The 21,608-nt window shown below is 40.3% G+C and overlaps 1 protein-coding gene across 2 annotated transcripts; it reads right to left on the bottom strand.

Annotated features, from left to right (window-relative positions):
* Positions 1-146: 146 nt before the first annotated feature.
* Positions 147-20,488, bottom strand: LOC130078262 (diacylglycerol kinase zeta-like). Of its 2 annotated transcripts, none has more exons than XM_056243797.1 (8): positions 20,411-20,488; positions 15,528-15,562; positions 11,053-11,102; positions 9,832-9,952; positions 5,800-5,836; positions 5,446-5,545; positions 362-1,847; positions 147-322 (listed from the first exon to the last, which is right to left on the bottom strand). In XM_056243797.1, the coding sequence occupies exons 3-7, from the start codon at positions 11,068-11,070 to the stop codon at positions 1,731-1,733; spliced, it is 393 nt and encodes a 130-aa protein (XP_056099772.1). In that variant the 5' UTR covers positions 11,071-11,102; positions 15,528-15,562; positions 20,411-20,488; the 3' UTR covers positions 147-322; positions 362-1,730. The 2 variants fall into 2 exon arrangements, with proteins under 2 accessions (XP_056099772.1, XP_056099773.1); XM_056243798.1 differs by lacking the exon at positions 20,411-20,488 and adding an exon at positions 16,441-16,797.
* Between the last annotated feature and the right edge of the window lie 1,120 nt (positions 20,489-21,608).

The raw sequence follows: 21,608 nt of genomic DNA on the forward strand, positions 1-21,608 counted from the left end.
ATCACATGATCAGCCTTTACACTGGGGTTTCAGATGGAACATTATAAAAGGATAAAAAAGAAGAAGAAAAAATTCATGGACAATTTTCCACACTATAAAAAAGTGGGGGGAAAAAACCCCTTTAAGAATAAAAAAAAAAGGGTTCATTAAGACATATTCCATGTTTATTAAGACATATCCCATGTAAGAGTTCAGTGAGTTCAGTGTGTATGGCATATGATGTCATTCATCAAGACTATCTGTCAGGGTAAAAGGGTTGAATGGATGGTTGTTTAAACACTCAAACTTTTCAATGTTGTTCCAAAGAAAGAATAGAACTGAGCTAATGAAGAGCATAAAAGATGCTAGTGTATTTACTTACCTAAATACAATGTGTTATACATTGTGAATATGCATACATCCTGTATAATGGCATTTATTGTAAAGAACTTTGAAACCAGTGGGTCATATCATTAATGAAGTAGTAACCTTTCTGGACAAAGAAGGGTTTCATTCTGTGATGTAAATTACTGAAATACATTATAAATGACTAATATTATTAAATACGTATGTTTCTTTCAAGGCTAAAATATTTTCAATATTTATCTTTTTAGGAAAATAATTAGCATCCTAAAATCTTGAATCTGTATTAAGACATCAGCACACAAAAAAAAAAAAAACACAACAAAACAAACAATAAACAAACTCTTATAGAGTATGTTGGTTTATCACAAAGAATTAAGAAAAATGCTGAAACTCCAATAAACCAAAATCTAATTTACAGAGTTTTATAATACAAACATGACAACACATATTTTTTATAGCTACAAATTATATAAACATCTATTTACTTCAAAATATTGTAGGAAAGAAGATATATTTAGCACATCAATTATAAATCCATATTATAGAATAAAGGAGGCAATCGAAGCTACAGTGCAAAATGCCTCTTAAACAGAAAGCTACTCGCATACATTTACAGTACCAAATGTTCTTATTAGAAACCGCACAGAAATCTATGAAAATGCAAAATCCTTCGAATAAACAAACCTGAAAAATATCTAAATCGTTCTGATACTTAAAAACCAAGGCCCTAGGAAAACCTTCCTGTCTTTGAACCATCCTGAACTCTTTCAGTGCAGAGGAATCTAGAAAGTTACATTATACTGTACATTAACATCATATTATTTAATGGCTCTACTGTTATTAGGAAATAAGTCAGCTATGTTGAAATGTTGTTTCGAGTTCTGGTTCATGTTCTGGACCCCTGACCAGACTAAAGTTCAGCCATAACAGAGCAATACTGAAGCTGGAGCTGGAGCATTCACCATAGCCCTGACTCTACTGACACACACAGCACTGTCCTCACCAGCCCATGGACATCTTCGAGATCCTCATTCTATTCATCTAACATTCAGCATTGTCAAACTAGAAAGCTAACTTGATGAGTGCATTAACATGGAGAGAATTCTGCATCCTGTTTCATACATACAAACTCTAAGATGTTTTGGCAGTGCAATGAAATAAAAGACATTAAGTTCAACAGGTCATTCAGAGAATGATGATAAAAGCTAGGGACCTCCTCAGAGAGTTAAGTGTCCGACCGTCTCCCCTCTCTGGGAATCAATCCCCCCTCCCCCCCTTGTGCAGTCCAGAGAGCCTGCGATGGGTATAGAGATACATTTTTGGTTACTGTTGTTTTGGCACAAAAAGGAGGACACTGGTTGAGGTGAAGGGTGAGAGGTCAAAGGTCAAACTGCAGTCTCCTGGTCTTCACGCTGGATCATTTGGTAGTGCTGGCGATTCTCAAGATATGCCGCGAGTTCTGCATCATTCGCCTTCTCGGCACGATGCTTTGGAGTGTCGCCCTGGAAATGAAGAGACATGTTAAGTCCAAACACATCAAATGCTGGAGAAGTTAAAAAGAAAGTTGACATCATTTATAATTAAACTGCTCTTCGTGAACTGAAGCAAAATACACAAAGAATATCTATGGTTGCTCCAGGTCTTAATTGGGGATAGTTACTTTCAGACAGATTTTTCATGAACAATGAAGAAGGGAAATCAAAGATTACACTGAGCCTCTAATGGTAAACACGTTCTCAGGAAACGCCTCTGTTTTTCCATGTGCTAGTGCCAGCATTGCTCAACAGTAATTGTTGTTAATTGCAGGCAGGCCTGGTGCAGAGAGTATGAGAGAAAGGCCTGGACTGTTCTTAACAGAGCTGAGAGCACTCAAACTGCCCGCCAGGCGCTTTCATTGTTGTGGCACAGAAGAAGCTGCTTTTGTTCGGAGTATACAGTACAAACGGCCACCAGCACCCTTTCATACTACGCAAGTGTGGTTCTGCATCCCTCCATTTTCAGCCTTTCACACGCAGACAAAGCCAGTTCTGGAAAAGCTGTCAAAAACGACAGAGTCCTGTAGCAAGCACAATGGAGAATATTAGCCATGATGAACTAAAAGAGACGAGTTACACGGGAGAAAAAAAAAGCTTTGTGGTTGAGATACTGATCCCTGCAGGGCATGCCGAACAGAAATATAATCACACTTTTATAGTGCTTTTAAAAACCAGCATGCATTCATTCTCATACAAGTCACAAAGGAGAGAAGGGGAAAAAAATGATGGAAGGGATAATGGGGATGCTTATTATATAAAGACAGATGGATAGACCGTAAGAGAAACAGAGGAAAGAAAGCGAGAGGGAGGAGAGTTGGAGAGGAGGATTGCGCTTCATCACAGGGAAATGAACGATGAGTCACCCTATCCTGGATGTTTTCTGGATTGAATGAGTCCAGGATGGAGAAAAAAGTGCTGATGGAGCTGTTAAACGCAACAGACCACAGTCCAGGAAATTGGCACCACTAAATCAGGTCTTGTTCAGTTCGAGTCTGTCAGGAGCATAGGAGGACAGTCTCCCTGAAGAGGGCAGATGAAAATCATGGGATATCCGCTGAAGAGAAAAATCTCCATTTCGGTCTGTTCTCAGACTGGTGACTTTACACATTTCATCTCCCTCAACAGCACATGAGTTACTGATAATTACAGAGATAGAACTGAAGGCTGTCAGACAGTCCATCTGCACTCGGGAGACTCAATCAGTGCCGTCTCACACATTTATCAGATGGGAGCTGGGAAATGTCCGTTAGACTGCTGTGAGCTTTAGAGCAGACTCTTACAGTAAGGCCCAGTGGTGCAAAGGTACAAAACTACAGGGGAAAATGAGAGCGAGCAAGAGCGATGGATAGTCCCGCTGAGAGTTCTAACCACAAATGAGATTTTTGTGCTTTGTGGAAAATCATTCAATCACAGATCTCTTCAAATAAGTAGTTTTTAAATTGATGTTTCTTCTGAAAAGAAGAGAGGCAGTAATTAGAGTGTAGTGTGTGTCTACAGCTGTGTGTAATTTTGCGGTACACCAATCAGAAGTGCTGCAGGAGAGCTTGAGTCTCTTGGCTGGCTCTGTGGAGGTGAGCAGGGGAGAGGGTGGGCTGCTGGGGGGAAGAATGGCTCCTTGTTTCATGTGGAGGTCTTAGTCAGCACTGACTAACAGAGACGTTCAGGGATAGAGACCAGCTGGAGGGCTGCAACCAAAATGAGGCGGATCTAAAAGCCACAAACGTCTCCAGTGAATCGGCTTAGAATGAATCTGTATTCAGAGCTCACCAAAATTATTCCTTCCTAAATTCCCATATCAAACACAAACTTCTGAAAGGATGTCAATAGATATACTCAAAGCTATGACATTATTTCCCCTTCTGTTTTTGTCAGCATCAGACATAGGCTTACAATGCTTTTGGGAAACGTAGCCCAAGTTGATCATAGAGACCACTGGTGGCAATTGTTCTACGATCAACTTAGGCTTACATTGCTTTTGGGAAACGCAGCCCTGGTCAGGAGGCTTCATTCTGTGCTTGTAAGTAGACCTCTAAAAACATTGAAGGGATGTTTTAGCCAAAAATGTCATAATTTACTCGCCTTCATGTTGTTCCAAACCCCCAAGACTTTGGTTAATCTTCTAAACACAAATTAAGATGTTTTTTGATTAAGAGAGATTTCTGTCCCTCCATTGAAAGTTCAGCAAACTAAAACTTGAGTCATAAAGGCATCGTGAAACAAATCCATTTGAATCGAGCAGTTTAATCCAAGTCTTGTGAAGAGATGCAATTGACCGTTCGCAGGCCCCTCCCACAAAACGGCCATTGTCCAATCACACATCATAGCAACCGTTACTATGTGAGCAGGTCCGTCAAACATTGACTCCAAGCAAGATGGTGAAGCGGTGCGCCCACGGCGTTTGTAAATCGGAGACTAGGTACCCCGAGAGATTGTCTGGAGGAGTTGTGTTCTTTCCGTTTCCAAAGCCGAAAACACAACGTGAGCGGTGCCTACAATGGATAAAACAGTGTGGACGGCGGCGGCCCCACTCCCAGTTAAATGTGTCGAACATGGTTAACTCGCGTGCAGCGTGCGCGAGACTGAGACACTGAGATTAGTCAAAGACACATGGAGAAAGCAGATCAAGAGGATCCACAAAGGAATTACGTTTTCTAAAGGGTTGTTGTTAACATGATATTCTCGGGGGGAAATGAGCAACAGTCAACTAGCAGTGCAGCACCCGTAGACTACAGTTTAGAGGAGTGCACGCTCGCGACGGGGAAAGCATGAAGCTTACTTGACAACATCAGTTCATATATCAATATCGAATTGAAATAACCTTAAATAATGTATGGTTATCTGCATCTTTCCGTCTCTTATGTATAGTTACTTTTTAAACACGCATTCAACACGAAAATCGCATTCAGCACGACACGCAAGCGGTTGCCGTGGTAATGAACAACCTGCTTGTTAAAGCGAATGTATAATCCTGTATCTGAGGCAAAATTACTAAATATGCAGCGCGAGTTATATATTTCTAACTCCAAACATTAGCCACTGAACCAGCTTATAAAATCTTCTTCAAGGCTGTGCTGGTTGCATTTGAGGTACAGGTCATGGGGTTTCTCAGATTTAGCTTGAGACCGGTAAGCATTAGCCTCGATAGTAGTCGTGTCTCCTTCATTGCGTATTTTTATATTTTGAACTATATTTCTATTCTATATTTTCCACTGCCTACTGTAACCCCTTTTGCCTCGATTTGGAGGATATCGCTGAGGTATTGCTCCAAAAAAGGTCACTGACACGCACGGGTATACCTCTTCCCGTCATGGCAATCTGTCGCGCTGGTCGTGTTTGACCATTTGTTTGACGGGCGTAGTAACAATAACTAGGGGGCGTGGCTTTTGCGAACGGTCAATTGCTTTATATGATGTGTTAACTTAAATATTAACCACGTCTTATGGGCTTGGAATGACATCCGGTAAAGGTGAGTAAATGATGCCAGAATTTTCTTTTTGTGGTTAAATAACCCTTCAACTTATCCAGCATCAAACATGAACTGTCTTTCTCTACATGTCCATCTCACCTGTAAGTCTGTCTTCATGAGAGATGCTCCCGCCTCCACTAGGTAATGACAGATTGTCCTATGACACAACGAGGCCGCTTTGTGCAACACCGTCTCTCCGCTGAATAAAAAGGGAAGAGATAGAAAGTCAGAGAGAAAGCGAGAGAGAAAAGAACAGACAGAAAGAGAAGAATGCAGAAAAACAAGTTGGAGAAATAATCAGGGTGTTAAAAATTAATCTCAAGATAATTCCTGAAAAGAGTGAGCCAGGCCTGACTATACGATCACAAAACAAAAGCCTGAACCTTTCCTGTCAACAGATTAAAATAACAAATGGCATCAATGTGCATTATAGAATGACAGAACAGGCCTCACTTTTCTCTCTCCGTTACATCCAGAATATCGGTGGGTGCTGTGGAAAAAAAGAGAGAAAAAAAGAAAAATTAAACCTTGCAACCACACTAAAGCATGTGCCCTGAGGTGATGGTGTGTTGCTTAATGAAGAGCTGTAAAAAGCTTGCGTGGGAGAGAGAGATGACCTGCTTCACACATCAACCCCCCTACACACCACAGATAATGTGCATAACAGCAATTGAAAGCAAAGTAGCAAACAACACCAGTCAGAAGTTTGGACACACCTGAATGCGTTTACGTTCAGAGACCTGTTGATCTAAAGGCCTGGACAGAGACAAACGGTGACAAAGGGTGGCTATTTTGTAGAATCTAAAATATAAGATAATCCATTTGTCATAGTTTTAATGATTATATTATTACTACCTTTCACACTTTAGAATAATAGTAAAGAATAAGTAGGTGCATCCAAAAATGTATACTAGTTTTGTAAAACAAACAAAATCATGCATGTTTGTCTGGGGTGGGGATTCAAGTCTGAGACCAAGCTGAAAGTCTAGGGCCTGGTTTCACAGATAGGGTTTACAGTAGATTAAGCCAGGATTAGGCCTTAATTTAATTAGGACATTTAAGTAGTTTTTATAAACATGCCTTAGAAAAAAACATTACTGATGTGCATCTTGAGGCAAAACAATGCCACTAATATATATTTTAAGATATGTCAAGTTGCTTTCAGTTAAAACAGCTCAAACATGCATTTTAGTCTGGGACTATACCTTAAGCCTTGTCTGTGAAACCGGGGAAAAGATTCAAAACGTGGAATTAACTGTTAAAAAGAATTTAAACAAAGAAACATTATGATAGAAAATGAATATGACATTTTACTACATATGATCCTCATGGGAACTCAATAGACTTTTCACTTAAATTGCTGTGTTAATATAATTTGTATTTAGGAAATTGTATAAATTCAAAAAATGCAAAATAGAAGTTTTCACTAGTAACTAGATTTTTGCACCCTCGCTGTATATGAGGATTGAGAGAGAGAGAGAGAGAGAGAGAGAGAGAGAGAGAGAGAGAGAGAGAGAGAGAGAGAGAGAGAGAGAGAGAGAGAGAGAGAGAGAGAGAGAGAGAGAGAGAGAGAGAGAGAGAGAGAGAGAGAACTGGAACAGCAACAGCACTGTCACAAGTGCTTTGACAGTCAATCTGGACAAAACCAGAGTCATGGTTATAAAGGACAGATCCTACAGCACAGCACTACAGTAGCTAGAATTATCTGGGCATCAACATCAGCGCTTCGGGAGGCTAACGTCTGGCTATCAAAACACTGAGCGAAAAGGATCGGAGGGCTTTTTATGCTATAAAGTCACAAAGTCAGTCAAATAAAATTACCCACTAAAACGTGGATACAATTACATAATTCAATAATAAAACAAATTATTTTATATGGATGAGAATTTTGGGGATCTAACATTTTTAAATTGGGATAAAATTTCATTTAGAATTTTTTTTTTTCCTCATAGAAATTGCCAAAAATATTTTAGAGGTCCACAGAAGCACTTCCATTGATGCCTGCAGGGATGAAGTAGGCTTGTACCAGTTGAACGTTGAGGTCTAGAAGAGATGTGTTCAGTTTTGGCATCAACTCCATCAGTCCATCCTGATTCATTTCAATATAAAGCCCTCCTCGCCAATCAAACCAGACTCTAAACACATTTGCTCTTCATGCTAGTCCATGAAACTCAACTCTTGATTGACTACAGCTACAACCCCAAAACTTTTATTAAAGAAATTGACAAAAATCTTAAAGTTACTCTTGACAAAACACTAAAAACTCAATTTGACCACCAAAATAAACCCCAATGTTATTCGACCCTAAATAGAACCACTAAATTGACAAATTATTTATTCATTAAACAATTTAAAGAAAGACAAATCCTCCTCAGATACAGATAAAGTGACCATGATCTAGAAACAGAAAAAAGGAAAGCATACAGAAACATGGACACAGAGAGAGCAGGGGTTCAGTAGACACTGTGATCTACTACACCAAACAGAGGATGAGAGACACTTCATCCTCATCAGTACTAAATACCACAATTTAAGAGAAACATTTCTCCCTAGATTTGAAACACTGATTCCATCATTCAACGTAGTGATACTGAGAAAATGCCTTGCAGAAGATGATAGGACAACTGCAACTACTGCTAAATATGTGTTAGCCGACATGGTTAATTCACTGAGAGACCCGATTTATTGTAGATGGATATTATTTATTTATTTACTATGCTATATATATATATATATATATATATATATATATATATATATATATTGTGCTACACAGCCATGCTAATAAAGCTCATTTGAAATTGAGAGAGACTGCATGCTGACAATGCGAGTTTCACTTTACTCTTTCAAAGATCTACTCCACATATTTTACAATGATCATTAGGGTTGGGTACCGAAACTCGGTGCCAATAGGGAACCGGTTCCGACGTAAACGGTAGTAACCAGACCGAATAAGAACGACAATTTCGGTGCCTGATTTCGGTGCCTGACTTAATTAGGCACACACGCACAGTCTCTTCTGTCTCGCATGCGCGCTCTTGCTCGCAAGGTTTGGCTGCATTTCACGTGTAAAATGGGCTATATGCACGCATAACTTCCGCGTTTGACGCAAGGATGCTCGTGCGTTTCCGGTTGGGGAGATTTAAAGCGGAAGAAAAACCGAGGAAAACGGTATTATGGCAGAGTCTTCAAAATTTACTGTCCTCTCGTCTTTGAAACGAAACTTTAATACATTTAGATGTAATTTTATATATAGTTATGTTTATTTAATATAATAAACACAGAAGCATTAAACAAAATGAGGAGTGTCTGTTTTGTCTGTTTTTGTGACTAACGTTTCTTTAGTATAGCAATAGAGTATAAAAACCAATATAAATTCTCGGTATAGCATTGGACTCTACAATCGGCGGAAGTAATCCAGCATCCTTAGACCTTCACCGGAAATACCGCCGTGCATAGAGCCCATTACGAGTCAGAACGCCCTCTGGGTGTGCCGATAGTCTGAATCCCATATAGAATCAAGCCAATACATTGGCTAATGGCGCGGGCGCCGCCTCGACGCACATACGTCGTCATATTATGTTGGCGCGCGCGCCATCTGCTCCTCAGATTTCTCTGCCGAAAAAGGAAGCTGTTCGGCAGCGCAAGGAGCTTGGCAGCGTCTCGTTCCCTATTGAGAGAACATAGGTTACACCAGTAACCAGAGATGTTCTCTTTCATAGGTTCACTCAACGCTGCGTAGCTAAGAAGCAGTGGATTTGTAGGCTGCTGTATCACGTGCCGTTTGAACTGACGCGCTACAGCGATCTGTCACATTTCAAAGAGCCAAAACGTTATTTATTATGTGAATCTCGTAAAAATATTGACAGAATCTGACAGCTGTGGATTTGTTCCATATCAAAAGTAACCTTCTCTGTCTTGTCTGTCGGTGTCCTCTTTGTCCGCGATTTTTCTTTGCGTGAGAAAATGGATGTGTGGCGTGAGAGCGTGTGAAAAGGGTCAATTGCGTGAGTCTCACGGTCAACGCGTGAGAGTTGGCAGCTCTGCAATCTCTATTAATCTCCAGTATTATTACATTGTTTGATACAATATTGTTTTATTTGATATTATGTAAATGTGTAAAATGTAATGTAATTTTTTTTTTATATTGGTTTTATTATTACCATATGTTACTTGTATTTATATTGTTTAAAGATTTAAGTTAATATTGTGTCCAGTTTGGCCCTGTAAATAAAAGGGTATTATTGTTTGATTAAGTGTGTGCGGTTTCGTTTTCACGTACCGTTTCAAGAACCGTTTAAGCACCGGAACCGTTTAAAAAATACCGAGTAGGTACTGGTATCGGATAAAACCCAACCGATACCCAACCCTAATGATCATTCAAAAGAAAGAACAAGAGGCAAAAAAACTGCAGCGACAAAGACATTCGGTGTATGCCAGAAGCATTTTAGAGATGTTACAGACATGTGTTATGTGATCATTTACCATTATCAATGATGTATCTGACAATCTCCTTGCTGCCCACTTCCACAGCATAGTGCAGTAGGGTACGGCCCACAGGGTCCTGCACACACAGGTCTGCCCCCATCTTATGCAGCTCCTTCAACTGCAGAGAAAAAGCTGCCAGTTAAACAAACCAACACTGAGATTAACGCATCCCCAAACAATGGCAAACCAAAGAGAGCATCATTATGGTAAGCCACATGGTATCCTGATCACTGAGGCTCATTAATTATTCCAAAGTGTTCGCACAGTAATTCAAACAGAATCTAGTGATGGGCTCAGCTGTGCTTAAGGAGAAAAGCACAAGTTTGGCTGAAGGCTAATAGCAAACGTGACAGTGACAGTCTCAATAGGTTCAAAGGACCTTTCAGTGCGATAAAGCCCAAAATCTGTGAGAAACTTGCCAGGACTCTTTTATACACCACAGAGAGTTTGGGCATAAAAAATTACTGGCATTATCATTAGTCCAGTGAGTCTAGTATAATCAGAGGTTCTTTATTCGCCAGTTTTCATTTGGAGGATGATGAATTCTTTCCTGATGATGAAGGCACTGAGAGGAAAGAGGAGACACCATCTAGAGAGAGTCTATAGTTCTGCATCTTTCATGTGAGTTTAAATGTCAGAGAGAGTGTTTATTGCTCTATGGTCCAGCTGTAAGGACGCAGAGATGCTTAATTTAAAGAAAACGCATTGGGGCAGGTAAGGCTTGTGGTGTACACATCACTGCCTACTGCAACATGCCAAACATCCTCATTAATATTTGAAATGTCCTCTCTTCTCTGCTCTGTACCAGAACAGGTTTGGGGCTGGATGAAAGAGCTTTATCATTCTGATTATCATTCTGGGGAAAGCCTGTTTGGTCACCATAGAAACTAAGAACGAGTGAAAGGTCAAGAAAATATGCAGGATCATTTATCTGGTTCCGCCTCCGCTCTCTTGACATTTAATGGTGAGGTCAGTCCAGCGTTAGAGACGACAGAATATCCTTTAGGCCGAGTAAACATTTAACTAAAAGCACACGGATTGCTTTCTTGCATATTAAATTACTGTAAAACACAACATTCGAGCTATACTCAAATTATATGGATGTTCTTGCAAGTCATTTTGTACATAAAAAATAAAAATGTGTCAAAGTCTGAGAAACCTAGAAGGTGAAAGGGCGAGGTTGTTTATGTGCTTAATGTATTCAAATTATGCTCTTACCTTCTGGTGGTCCTTCATTTTCACACATTCGATTAGATTGTCTGCTGACACTGTTAAACAAGAAAGTACTTTATTAATGGAGATTCCAGCATATTTTTTTCTTTTTATACAGTTTTTGCTTTTTGTCAATTATTTGATCTTGAACTTGTTTTGATCATTTTTAATGATTAAAGCAGACTGTTTACCAAGATGTAATGTGATCAGATGTGTGAAAAATATGTAATCAGCATTGGAGACTTCTCCAGAGTTAATGGATGCCATCTTAATTGATCTTGAAATTATTTTGATGTTATTATTTAAGTGGAACTAAAGCAGGAGATTTACTAAGATGAAATGTGACCAGAACAGTATGTCAGAGTATATTTTTTTCTTATTTCTGTATATACACTCACCTAAAGGATTATTAGGAACACCTGTTCAATTTCTCATTAATGCAATTATCTAATCAACCAATCACATGGCAGTTGCTTCAATGCATTTAGGGGTGTGGTCCTGGTCAAGACAATCTCCTGAACTCCAAACTGAATGTCAGAATGGGAAAGAAAGGTGATTTAAGCAATTTTGAGCGTGGCATGCTTGTTGGTGCCAGACGGGCCGGTCTGAGTATTTCATAATCTGCTCAGTTACTGGGATTTTCACCCACAACCATTTCTAGGGTTTACAAAGAATGGTGTGAAAAGGGAAAAACATCCAGTATGAGGCAGTCCTGTGGGCGAAAATGCCTTCTTGATGCTAGAGGTCAGAGGAGAATGGGCCGACTGATTCAAGCTGATAGAAGAGCAACTTTGACTGAAATAACCACTCGTTACAACCGAGGTATGCAGCAAAGCATTTGTGAAGCCACAACACGCACAACCTTGAGGCGGATGGGCTACAACAGCAGAAGACCCCACCGGGTACCACTCATCTCCACAACAAATAGGAAAAAGAGGCTACAATTTGCAAGAGCTCACCAAAATTGGACAGTTGAAGACTGGAAAAATGTTGCCTGGTCTGATGAGTCTCGATTTCTGTTGAGATATTCAGATGGTAGAGTCAGAATTTGGCGTAAACAGAATGAGAACATGGATCCATCATGCCTTGTTACCACTGTGCAGGCTGGTGGTGGTGGTGTAATGGTGTGGGGGATGTTTTCTTGGCACACTTTAAGCCCCTTAGTGCCAATTGGGCATTGTTTAAATGCCACGGCCTACCTGAGCATTGTTTCTGACCATGTCCATCCCTTTATGGCCACCATGTACCCATCCTCTGTGGCTACTTCCAGCAGGATAATGCACCATGTCACAAAGCTTGAATCATTTCAAATTGGTTTCTTGAACATGACAATGAGTTCACTGTACTAAAATGGCCCCCACAGTCACCAGATCTCAACCCAATAGAGCATCTTTGGGATGTGGTGGAACGGGAGCTTCGTGCCCTGGATGTGCATCCCACAAATCTCCATCAACTGCAAGATGCTATCCTATCAATATGGGCCAACATTTCTAAAGAATGCTTTCAGCACCTAGCCTGGTTAAAACCAGACCATTCTCAGTTGTAACCGAGTTAGGGTCTGGCAAAGCTTCATAGACAAATCATTTCCAAAGGGGCGTCACCAACGGACGTAGCTCAAATGCATCTGGGCGCAATTGGATAGACCTAAAACCAATCAGAGCGATGAAGAAGATGACGTATGCAGAGCGACGTTGGTTCGTCTGTTATAGAACAACTTGCTGACACTGATTAGCTACTTGCTCTACGTTTATTTAAAATTAACAGCAAGACAACTGGAAGTGAATGTGCTTTCCATTAAATAAATCACACACCGTAAATAAAACCTTAATAAAAAAAACTTTGCAATTTAGACGCGCAAACTGGGTGCCGGTGCTGTGAGACGTACGGCTCGGGCAGATTCGGCTTGAAGTCGTTCATCCTCGGATGCTGCGCCGCGTGCGCTGTTACAAAAAACCTGTGCACACAGGCAAGCGAAATGGGGTCTTGCCGGTCTTGCGCACCGAACGCGTCATTTTTGCCCCGCGCACCTTCGCGCTCGTGCGGACGAGTCGAGTTAAACAAGGCTTTACTCCGTGTCAGCGCGCGCTCTGACCGGTAAAGGGGGACAGACCTCTCCCGAATCATCTCCAGCAGTAGCAGCCTCCGATCGCACCACTAACTCCGCCTCCGTGGCCCTTGTAAGCTGATATTAGTATTTAAACATTCTCTATGATAAATGTTTGTGAAAAATAAATTTTAATAACATGGTTTTGGTGGTTATAGAGTTCTAATGACGGTGTTCAACTATAACCGTCACACATAGTTCCACGGCGGCATCCATCTTTGTAAATGTACAAAATCTGCTTCACCGTCGCTGTGCTGTCGTCATCGTGTAAAGCCCGCCCCAACGTTTCTGATTGGTGCCGCGATTTCTGCGGACTGGAAATGGGTTTCAATGAGCTCTTTGCCAGACTAACTTTCAGAGCAAATCTAAATTTGCCAGAAGTTGTCTGGGTTTTCCCAGGCTATTCAGCACCTTGAATTAAGGCAGTTCTGAAGGCGAAAGGGGGTCAAACACAGTATTAGTATGGTGTTCCTAATAATCCTTTAGGTGAGTGTATATATTTTTTTGGAACATTGTTTTTGTGATTGTGCGAGTTGTGCTTCGGCTCCTGCTATTCTGTGCAGATGAATCTGATGGCTTGAGGCGCACCACTGTGTCCTTGTATACAGGTCTTATGAGTGCAAATGTCACTAACAACATCAAAACTCCCCCACTCCAAAAAAAATAAATAAACCAATGAAGAACAAAAGAAAGATGGATATGCTAAAAATGTCTTACGAGCAGGTAAGTAACTTTTAAGCATCCATTGTTTTGTCTCATTAAAAACAATTGGTCTAAAAAACATCTATTCATATTATATAAGGTAAACAGTGGAAACTATTTCAACTTGGTTAATAGGCTATTTATAGGCAAATTGTTGCCTGCTGTTGATTTATGTTTTAGTACATGCATTGTCGCTTTCCCTTTGACCAACAGTCTGTTTTCAGTTTAAGGGTTATTTGTGGCTTCAGGCTACTTCGACAACTTGCACTGTAATAACCTGACCTTCTTTCCTTTATTTACAGACATGACATGAACACGTAAGGATGAATGACTGAAGTATCGAGGTTCCTGCTAAATCCACCCGACAGCTCTAAAATAAATATAATTATTATAGGCTTACAGTAGTGAAATTATGGTTTGGAAGATGGATTTGTGATGGATTTACTCACCATTTAAATTGTGTTAAATAAAATGTTACATTACTAGTTTTAAAGAAAAGACTGAATCTACCAATCTGAAATGTGACCAGATGTGTGAAAACTATGGCATTAGAATAAAAAAACAAAGGCGGAATTATTTGTAAGAATATTTGTAAAGCTGTGATACCAGAAAATGTACCAATACTAGAGTCAGTTTCCTCATGACAATTGATGACTCCATTATTACTTAAAGGTATTATTATTCATAAACTGCCTGCATGCACAAATCGCTTATGCATTTTTGTTTAATATTCAGTTATTCAGAGTTACACAAGATGATGTTCTGGTTGTTTTATTCTGGAGCAGACAGTTTAAAAGGGAGTAGAAATACGATTTTAATTACGGGTGTTAATCACATTTGCTGATGCTGGCTCTGAGGGTTCAGTCTCAATATGCTAAATCTGTGTTCAAAGCTTCGCAATGCCCTTTGTAGATTTGCCTTCCTAAACCAGCAATCTTGTGTGTTGCTTCACAAACCTCGAGAGGTAAAAAAATTAAAACACCCAGCTGGAATGTTGGGCTAACACACGCTGTAGAGAGGACTGCGAGGCTAAATCTACGCCTGTGTCTAAAGATATGCCCGCTCCAATCCAGCTCTGAAAACTCGGCCGCTTTATGGAATTGAAGAGTCTTTTTTCTGGTCTAGAGAAAAAGCGTGCACAGGGCCAAATCAGGTTTTGGAAATGCGTTCCTCCTATGCTCATGCCAGGATGGTTTGGAGCTAGTGCTGAATTCTAATGTGGATCAATGTGAGTGATGATAACCTGCTCTGCCTCGCTGCACCTCACAGACTGTGAGACAGTCCTTTCCTTTCCTTCCCCTACCAGTGCCAAGAGAGCGGAAAACACCACAGTCTTGGCACATGCCCTCTCCTGACAGGCAGTGGCTCATTAAAAGGAACAAGAACGAAAACCAAGGAGTGTTTAACACTCAATATCCACCTTCCATGAAAGTCAGAAATGATTCACTGAGCAAGAGCTGCTCCTTCACTATACGTAACGACCCCAATTTGCTTCTAGCAGAGACATGAGAGTCTGTATGACTTTAACTTGTTCTCACAAGGAAAGACTAAAATTCATCCCTCGCTGTGTTCCCATTTACATTTATTCATTTAGAATTTTACATTATTATCCAAAGAATCTCTGCCAACACTGAAGATCAGAATGCAAAAATAGAGCACTACTTAAACTCCTTACCAGAGTTCGCATTGTTCAGGGTGCTCTTCTCAAACCTGTGGGAGAAACAGAAACATCTGAGTGATTGAAACACTTTAAGTAAAAAAAAAAAAAAATCTTTTAGAGGATCTCTTCACAGCATGTATCTGAATCTAAAGTTCTTGATGCACACTCTGTGAAGCCATTAATCTCAACTTGAATCATCTCCTGATGTTTTTCCTGACGAAGCTGTTAAAATAATCTTCAAATGGTCCTAGAAAGAAAGAATGGCTACAATGCATATGCATACACACTCGTTTATGCCCTTCTCAATGTTCAGCATATCAGAGATTTATTGAGCAACAGAATAATAACTTCAAATAAGCTTGATAATATTCTTCTCTCAGAGCAAGAGATGAATTGAGAAGAGAGCCCAAACTCAATGAATGTCACTGCAATTCTATCTGTGTGACATAAACAGTGTGACATTACGTCCTGTTTGCCTTCATATGGCACTGGACAGAATGGGCATCTTGAGCAGTGCATGACAGTCTGACTTGACGAGGTGCTGACATATGATATGCCACTAAAAGTACAGCGAGAAGGATTCAAGCAGACTCAGTTCGGCAGACTCAGTCATTTTACCAGAATGGCTGTATGAGCTCTGAGGACGACACAATTTGGTCAGACAGATGACAATATCAGTTCCACTAATGCTCATTTAATCTTAATGTCATATCGTCGTTACAAATGTTATGTTAATCAAAATAAAATTGATAAAAATGGTATTTAAATAATACAATTTATCTTGAACTTTTCTCAAGCAGCATGTACCCTATTCAATGAAGAGCGTTTCTGCTTGCTACATGTAAAATTCTTTTTTAACTCCTCCCCCAACTGCAAGCAGGATATATCACCGATCGATAAGGACAGACGCAGTCAAAGTCGAACACACCTATGACGATGATGCCATCGTTGACACTACACCTCCTCTCTGTCTCTTCCCCCAACAGACCTCCAGCTGACTGGAGCATCTTCTGTGTGCTCTCACCTGAAAGAATATTTGATCAAAGGGTTCCCCACCCCACTAAGAAGGCTGGGACATTAAGGAAAAGAGACAAGTGGCGCACAGGGCTTTGGATCCCGAACTTTGCTAGAAGCAGTGCAGCTCTGAGACGGGTTTCTTGCCAGAAACACACTACAAGGAAATATGTAACAGCCTCTGACAGAAGGAGCCAAAAGCGGTATTCTTTACTAGAAAGGTTTGCAGTAAATGTAACTGGTATTTAGGAGAGGTCAGAACACAGTCAATTGAAAAACAATAACCTGTTTCACTTCAAACACAATGCCTCAAATTGAGTGAAACAGAGAAAGAGGAAAGGAAAGGTAAAGGAATTCATGACCACTTGAGTCAAAGCCACTAATACTGTTTCCATTGTGATGTCTCTACGAGTGATTGTGTGTGTGAGTGAGTGTGTGACTGAGTGAGTGTGTGACTGAGTGAGTGTGTGACTGAGTGAGTGTGTGACTGAGTGAGTGTGTGACTGAGTGAGTGTGTGACTGAGTGAGTGAGTGACTGAGTGAGTGAGTGACTGAGTGAGTGAGTGAGTGAGTGAGTGAGTTAGAGAGAGAGAGAGAGAGAGAGAGAGAGAGAGAGAGAGAGAGAGAGAGAGAGAGAGAGAGAGAGAGAGAGAGAGAGAGGAGAGAGAGAGAGAGAGAGAGAGAGAGAGAGAGAGATTTAGGACTCTGAGTGTGTCCCATAATTAAAGCAGTTCACAGACTTATAAATCTGGGCTGACTCTGACATGTCTTCCCAACACACACCTTTGCTGAATGTTTGCATGTCTCCTCCAGCCTTGCAGCTGAGGTTCAGCCTCCAGGCAGTGAAATTTGCTCAGGTAAGTGGATTTCAGATCCCTGAAACCACAAATCATAACTCCTCAGCTATCAAAAACTAACTCTATCAATCATAATTTATCTTTCAAATATAGATATATCATGACAAATGATGTTCATCAAAAACACTGATCTCTGGTCAGAGAGGAATGTTCAGATCAGCCAATATTTTCCTGTGTGCCTGAGAGTTCACAGCATCAATACAGCATGAGAAAAACAACTTGACCATTTCAAACTAATTCACATCACTGAACTTGCCGCGGTTACTCGGCATCCACATTCATCTTCAGCCATATCCATTTCGATACAACCTCTTCTTCCCCAGATGGAAAAAAGGCTTGCAGCTGAGTTGGGACAGTATGGGGAGTAAAGATCTGATGATGACACTCAATCCTCTAGATTGAGTGATACATGTGCCTGGAATCAGGCAAATGCATCTCTAACCATCATGTCGCTGGACGTAAAGCTGGTAACGGTTTAGTCCCCTATAGTGTAAATGATCATCCAGTGTTTAAACATGTCTGAACTATCCCTTGGTATGTAACCCAGACGGCAGCTATAATTACTGACGTTCCTCAGACTGCTTTCACAACACACTCACACACTCTAACACAGCTCTAAAAGACACTATAATAAGCAACCCTGCACACACATACACACACATGCTCAACAATGAAAATATAGCTACAAGGAAGCTTTAATGGGGTTATTGAGTTTTTGCTAGCTGTAATTGCTAGTAATTTAGCACCTTTACAGAAAGGGTAGAAATGTGACATTGGACCAATTATTTGATATGAGTCCAGAAACCCCTCATTAACTCTAGAAAGAAACGGCGATCTGAATCCGGACCGGCCTGGCATTTATTCAGCCAGATCACCAGCTCCCACAGTTCTCACAAATACGACAAATGGTATTTGCAAGTTTAGTTTTACTGTATTGATTGTGGACTGGAATGTTCTTCTCTAATCACCACTGAGATGTATGAGCAGAAGTCTTTTCTTAAACAAAACAGGTCTTAATTAGGGGTGCTTGATGGCCCGTGCTGTGAATAAAATACCAATAGTGGAGACTTCAATATACTTCAATATAGGAAGATTCGTGGGGTCAAAGTTCAGCTCACTAGGGGCCAATCAGACTTTGGCAGCATCAGGATCTCAGCTTGATAATGAAGACTGCGATGCCCCATAAACTGCCCTCAGCTGCTCTTGCGTATCTTTCCTTGCTTGCTTCTTCTCATCAATATAACCTGTATTATGCTCCTTCCAATTTACATTTTGCAGACACCACATTAAAGATGGTTCGTTTAAGCCTGCACAGGAAACAAGGGGCTAATCTCTCTTGCGCGCTCTTGTTTCCTCCTGTTGTTATTTGCTTTGAGTATCAGTGTTCAGATGTAAATCTGCCTCAGAATGCGAGCTCCTCATGGGCCCAGCTATAATTCCATTACAGAGGAAAACACAAATCCCTAATTTATGTATGACAGAAAAACAACATAAAAAATGTATCAATTAATTACGGCTCTCATTCAAAGTTAAACCAACGACAACAGAAACCTAATCAATTTCCCTGGTAGACAGAGATACAGAGAGGGAGAGAGGGAGGAAAGAGAGAGAGAGAGAGAGAGAGAGGAGGAGAGAGAGAGAGGAGAGAGAGAGAGAGAGAGAGAAGAGAGAGAGAGAGAGAGAGAGAGGAGAGAGAGAGAGAGAGAGAGAGAGAACAAGTTGCTGGTTTTAATCAAACTTTCAAGCATCTTAAGCTGATTTGAGGTATTGATGAGATGTAGAATATGGGCAACAGAAGAGATAGTGCTGTATAAGAACAGATTGGTAAGGTTTTCAGCTGTCACAATTTAAACAAGCTGTCTTTGTGCTTGTCTATACCATGCTGAAGCCATCTCTTAAAGAGCAGTTCACCAAAGAATGAGATTCTGTCATATACTCACCCTAATGTCATACCAACCCTTTATGACTTTTCTTCTGGAGACCATTTTGGATCAACACAACGTTAATCAACACTTTTTTTCAATTGTATGAACACTGTTCAAACTATCTTCTTTCATACTTCACAGAAGAAAATGGTCATATAGGTTCGGAATGATATGAGGGTGAGTAAGTGATCTAAAGATTTTCATTTTTGGGTGAAATATCCCTTTAAGATGGGCCGCTCAAATGCCAGATTCCGTTGTCAGCGCTTTGGACATATAGCGTTAACTGCTCCTCTGGTGACCTGAGTTTGATTCCTGGCTCGTGGTCCTTTGTCAATCCCATTTCACCAGTGCCAAAAAATACCAAAATATAACTTAAAAAAAAAACTACCAGATTCCACACAATATCATCCAAATGCAGAGCTAAGATACTAACAAATAAAAGAAAAGCAGGGTTTTAACTTGACACTACATCTTAAAAATGGGGTGCTCATGCAAGATGCTAAAAAAGCAGTGAGACGTGCCACAATGGTCAAAGATGTCAGTTTAGGAGATGATAACATGGAAAACCAAAAAGCAGCACATTGGAACACAAAAATGCATTCTGTGTGACTCTGCCCTTAGTCTTAAAGCAAACAGCAGTTAATAGGATGAAGACATCAAACCGGAGAATGCAAGACAAGACAAAACATGAACAAACCAGACTAGAAATGCCTATACTGGACCAGAACATGGTAAATTACTACTCTTTGCTCCACAGAACTGTACTTGTGTTTCGATTGTGTCTGTTCTACCCTCTAAAGTCGTGTCAACAGAGACAGCAGGGCCTAATAAGGAACAGAACAGGCTGGTAAAAATAATAATCAGCAACAGAAATGGTGTGGTCCTGCTGTGCTGGATTTCATTTCCTCATTGCAGCAATGACATAGTTCACATAAAGAAGAGTCACCGGCTGCCAGAAACTATCCCGACTGGGATTAAAAGAGTAGAGCTGCTCTTTGAACCCTTCAACACTAACATCTATAGTAGCTCTGAGAAGAAACAACTGACAGGGTACAGAGAAGGGAGGAATACAGAAACGTAGTCTTTTAAAGCTTTGTCTCACCTGCTGGTAGGTTTGAAATCGGCTGCTGTTGTATTTGAGCGATGAACACCCCCCACCCTTCAAAACAAAAGAATTAAACAAAAGACAACATAAATAAATGGGAATGTAAGATAAAAGGATGAAGACATTACCATAAACAATAATCTTTTGACATAACAGTGATACAGTACAAACCACATTTGCATTTCCCAAAGGAAATGGCAGCAAAGAAAAGTAGCATAGACTTAGGTTTTAGGCTTTGGTTCTGCATACTGTAAATAAAATGCTGCATTAGAGCTGCTTTGTCATTTTCATGACACTGAGCAAGCATTTTGTTTTATGTTGGCTGCAAACAATTCACACATGATCACTGTGTATTGTTAAATTGGCTAGACATTGTTAAATATATACAAGAGAAAAGGGCAAATCAAAATTCAGCATGTAAATAAATGTAAAAGAAAAAAAGACCAAATGAATTCAGTATTAAAATGTTGTGGTAACGTCACTGCTACTGTTGCATTTTCAAACTTACAATCGTCCTTTTAAAAAGTATAAAATGTACAAATACAAAAAATACCTAAAGAGTCTGTTAAGCAGTTAGGGCTGAGTAAACTGTAGAACAACCCTAATCAGAAAGTTATACAGTACAGCACATGGCATGGAAAACATTTAAACTAATAAATAAATGCATATAAAAACACACATAAAAGAAAATAACAACAAGGAGGGGAACAAATAAAAGAACTGAGGATTTGTGCATTGTGCGTTTGAGTTGGTGTGACATTTTGAGGACATCAAGCATGTGCATGTGATGTAATGTAATCCAGACACATTTCTCCATTAAATCTAGGGGTGGTTCTATTATCTCTTTTCTGGACAGATATTCCTCCCCTCAGGAGGGTTGTGGCCCGGACCCCACTGGAGCATATCAGTTCATGGCCAACACAAATGTTACATAATGGACCACAGACACTGGAGTTTCCTTTACAGAGATATTATTGACCCTAGGAGAAACTTAATAGGACCCAAAGAGCCCATCATTTAGGAACACAAAGAAGCGTGTGAGTCCAGGACAGCCCTCTGTGCTTTACAGAGCTGATTTCACACAAGAACGAGATTTGTGATTGTGGTTTCTGACTAGAGAGCAGTCAGGCAGTGATATGCCTTACGTCTTCTGTGCAGTGAAAGCTAAGAGTTCATGGCCAGCCGCTTTCTTGCA

This window comes from Rhinichthys klamathensis, unplaced genomic scaffold, assembly GCF_029890125.1.
Source record: "Rhinichthys klamathensis goyatoka isolate OS25496 unplaced genomic scaffold, OSU_Roscu_1.1 h1tg000846l_1, whole genome shotgun sequence".
NCBI classification, from domain to species: domain Eukaryota; kingdom Metazoa; phylum Chordata; class Actinopteri; order Cypriniformes; family Leuciscidae; genus Rhinichthys; species Rhinichthys klamathensis.